Raw genomic sequence first — 4124 nt, forward strand, 5'->3', positions numbered from 1 at the left:
TTTTCTTTTAATTTGAATATATTTCAGTTTATCATTAATATGTAATATCAAACAATTAGGTTTTAGATAACTATGGACTTAAAATATTTAGCGTCACAGAGTTTTTTACTGGAGTAAGTCTGGAACATAACATTACAGATGGTAATAAGTTTGGCAGTAAATTTTCCATTTGCTTACCGCAACTAGTATATACTGAACGATCAAAGTGAGTAAGTATAGAATATTTTTGGAAAGTACATAGATTTTCGAAATTATTGATTCAAATATTTGATATACATATGACGATATCGTATTTTCAGATATTTTATTAAGATTGAATATGAAACAAGTCCAAATTCTCCCGCATTGTATTGGCTGACACCTGATCAAACTTCCGACGGTACACATCCCCTCTTAATATCTAACAGTAAGGTAAATTACAAATGCATAATATATTTCTTCTGTACTAATGTGCATTGCATTTACAATTCAACGTTTTCAGCTTACATATGCCAGAGCTATATTTCCCTGCCAGGATACACCATCACAAAAATCTGTATTCCATGCTGAAGTAAGAATTTAAACAAATTGCAATTATAATTTCAAACTTTTTATATTTACTGTTTTAACTAATTATAAAATGGTTTTCCTATTTAATTTTTATTGATGCTCGGTTAACATTTCTTAGATTTCTGTGCCAATGGGTTTTAACGCTATGATGGCTGGACATAGCAACATAATGCATTATGATGGAGACCGACTAATATATAAATTTAATTCCGATACAAGAATACCTTCATATGCGGTGTTTATTATAATAGGTTCACTAGCACAGGTGACAATAAGCATGGATTGTGGTACATGCACCTTGTTGGCTGAAAGAAAATATATTCAGCAAAGTATAATGGCGTTTGATAGAAATATAATTAATTACGTGCTGCTCATCGTCAACAATATCATCAACAAATATTCCTTACGTAATATATGAACCCAATTTATTGTTTCAATTTATATATTTTATAACGAAATTTCTTTGATAAGAAATTGTGTAAAGATTGTTCTTTTATTACTTACTATTTTATTATTAATATATTCATAAAATAATATTTTTTTGTATATAGATATACTTAATGTATGTGTGCTTCCACCAAATATACCGGAATTCGATATGCAATGTCCTTTCGTGACATTCATGTCGGCAACTTTACTGGGTGGAAATTATTCTTTGAAAAATACAATTGTTCAAAACATCGTTGAGAGCTGGATAGGAGGACTAGTTACGATTGCAAATTTTGAACATTTGTGGTTGATTAAAAGTTTTAGTGCATTCATTTATAGGAAGATTATAAATAATATTGTGGATATAGAAATGCAAGAACTTCTAGACGTGAAAGGCATTAACGACTTAGTAAATGTGGTAAATTAATTTTGCCTGGATAAAATTGTAAAAAGAAATATATTGAATACATTGATTGATAATATTATTTTTTACTTCATATCTGCGCAAATATACTCATATGCATTTTTACAAACTTACTTCACTATTTTCTGAAACTGCATTATTATTACAGATAAATTTACACGGTCACGTCGCTTTAGTACCCGATTTGACGGATGTTTTACCTAATAATATCATCAAGTACGTACCGTACGAAAAAGGACGTTTGCTTTTGAATTATTTAGAACTTTTCTTATGTGGACCCGAAGCTTTCCAAACATTTCTTCTATCTTATTTACGATATTGCGATAGTACATCTTCATATCTCAGTATCAGGACAGCTGACTTTAAGGAATATCTGTATTGTTGCTTTTGTCGTAGTGGTCGTAGAGTCCAGGTAACATGTTCTTTGTGCAAATAAATCAGAGCTTTAGCAATTTTAATTTATTAAGTAACAAATAACAACTTTTATCTTGTTGCTAGGTGTTCTACTCTGATGTAGATTGGGATGAGTGGTTTTATGGACTAGGATTACCACCTATTTATTTGGGCCCTGTAAGAAGAACTGCTTGTCACCTTAAAGCGGAACAGTGGATCACAGAACAAAGAATAGAAGAGGTGTTTTCTACGGTTAGTCAATTAAGCGTTACCAATGATCTTAATAAAATAGAATTTTTAGCCTACTTGCATGCATCGCCTATGGTTCTGTCGAGGTACAAGTTACATATACTACGATATGCGGTTCTGCATGACCAGCATATTTGTGAAATACGGTAAATATGCTTATCTATATTCAGATTGTTTCGTTATTGAGCAACATAACACGCACGTATCTTGCAGGTTCCTTTGGCTACGTTTGTGCATCAAATGTAAATGGTTAGAAATGGCTAGACCCGCTTTAGAGTTTGCCTGCGAATACTGCATGCCAAAGTATGCCTGCCCAATATTCCGCGATTTGTACGAGTGGACAGTAACGCGTTACTTGGCGATTTCATGGTTTAAGGGAAAATATTTAAAAATGGTTCCTGAAACTATAAAAGCATTGGAATCTATTCTTGGAGTTAAATTGGATGATACAAACTGATTACAATAACCAATGTCCTATATACATATTTATATATAATAATTGATAGATGAGATACGCGAAAGAAGCAATACATATAAGTTTGTCACCTGATTCATACAAAGTAATTACGTTAATGAAGTAACAATTTATATTATACATATATACTCTCTCATATACATTTAGTTTAATTTTAATAACTGCTATTCAAAAATTTACTACAAACAAATATTTAACAGGAAAAATAAAGAAATAAATGTACTAAAAGAATATTTTAATGTTATCAGTATTTTAGAACTATAACATATTTTTAATGTAATTCTGTTTCTTTAGTGTAATTCTGTTTAGCTATTTTGTGCATATATAAAGATATCAAAATAAGACTATAACAAAAATTATTTACGAGATATCTCCTACTTTAGTTTAGTGTATTTTATTATTCGAGCTTACAAAGGTAATAGAAGATATTTAAATGTATCTGTAATATTTCATTAAAATAAAAAAATATTTAATGCAAAAAAAACTTGGTGCTGCTAGATCTCGGAATATAATAAGATAATAAATGTTTTTAATATAAATCTGAACATGACACACACACCGACACACGTATCGTAACGCTCATCATATTTATTCATTTATTTCAGCCTTTACTTTTAATCTAACAGCGCCAAGTTCTTTACATTAAATATTTTTCACAACACCTCCACGGAAAGTTCGACTTTCCATGCCTAGAGAGGAGCGAAAGTGGCCAATTTCACGCCAGGGTGAAAAATATCGTGTGCACCTCGGGTTGAAAGCTTTTTCAGACTCGTGTGATTTGCCACCCGAGCCGAAGGCGAGGGCGACAAACTTCACACTTGTCTGAAAAACACAATTTTCTTCCCTTGGTGCACAATATACTATTTTATTTCAATTAAATATTATATACATCTAAATATCTTCTATTATCTTAGTGGGTTTAAAAATGTAAGTATAATTTTTCTTAAAACTTTTATCATATTTTTTCTTTTCATTTGGCGCAATTTTTTAATTTTAACACTTAAAGAAATATATTTTTAACATTTTTAAAATTATGAAATGTTAGACAACACTTATTATTCATCTAAACATTTTTCTTATGGAAACCAACACTATACGTTGCGATGCATAATTATTTTTTATTTTTGATTGGATATATTAAAACAATTTTATACAACAGTTTTTCAATATATAATAGCTTTTTATACTGGCGTATGCATTTGGCGACTTTTTAATCTCTTTTTTTTTAAAGAGATAATTTTCTATTTAATTTACTTTAATTATTAAAATATGTCTATATTCACTTCTTTTTCACGATTAGCGAACAAAGTTATTAAATAATTTGAGATTTCTGCGGAATTTCATTGAATCGCGAACGGCGGCAAGAAATCACGCGTCGGCTCGATGTCGAGTCCACGCGCCTCGTTATCCCGCAAATATATCCCAGGAAGTCGACAGGTATTACCATAAAGGAGGGGATGACACGACGTATCAATTTATGCCAACGATCGGGAAGAGTGGCAAGTGCATAAATAAGCGCGGGCTCGCTTCGTGCTACATAAGCAAACCGAAAACCGCCGAGGAGATACCTGTCCGAGCGTCCCTTCCCTCCTACTCGATCAGACC

At 31.3% G+C, this 4124-nt stretch overlaps 1 protein-coding gene across 1 annotated transcript; it reads left to right on the plus strand.

Annotated features, from left to right (window-relative positions):
• Positions 1-312: 312 nt before the first annotated feature.
• LOC112459223 (leukotriene A-4 hydrolase-like) lies at positions 313-2508 on the plus strand (the record flags this gene model as incomplete). Its single annotated transcript, XM_025023242.1, has 7 exons — positions 313-411; positions 482-550; positions 668-956; positions 1101-1396; positions 1551-1814; positions 1901-2190; positions 2258-2508. Coding segments are annotated over 7 exons (1551 nt in total), but the record flags the coding sequence as incomplete, so codon positions are not given.
• Positions 2509-4124: the final 1616 nt, after the last annotated feature.

This window comes from Temnothorax curvispinosus, unplaced genomic scaffold (genome assembly GCF_003070985.1).
Source record: "Temnothorax curvispinosus isolate PA1 unplaced genomic scaffold, ASM307098v1 QBEX01009653.1, whole genome shotgun sequence".
Lineage (NCBI taxonomy): Eukaryota > Metazoa > Arthropoda > Insecta > Hymenoptera > Formicidae > Temnothorax > Temnothorax curvispinosus.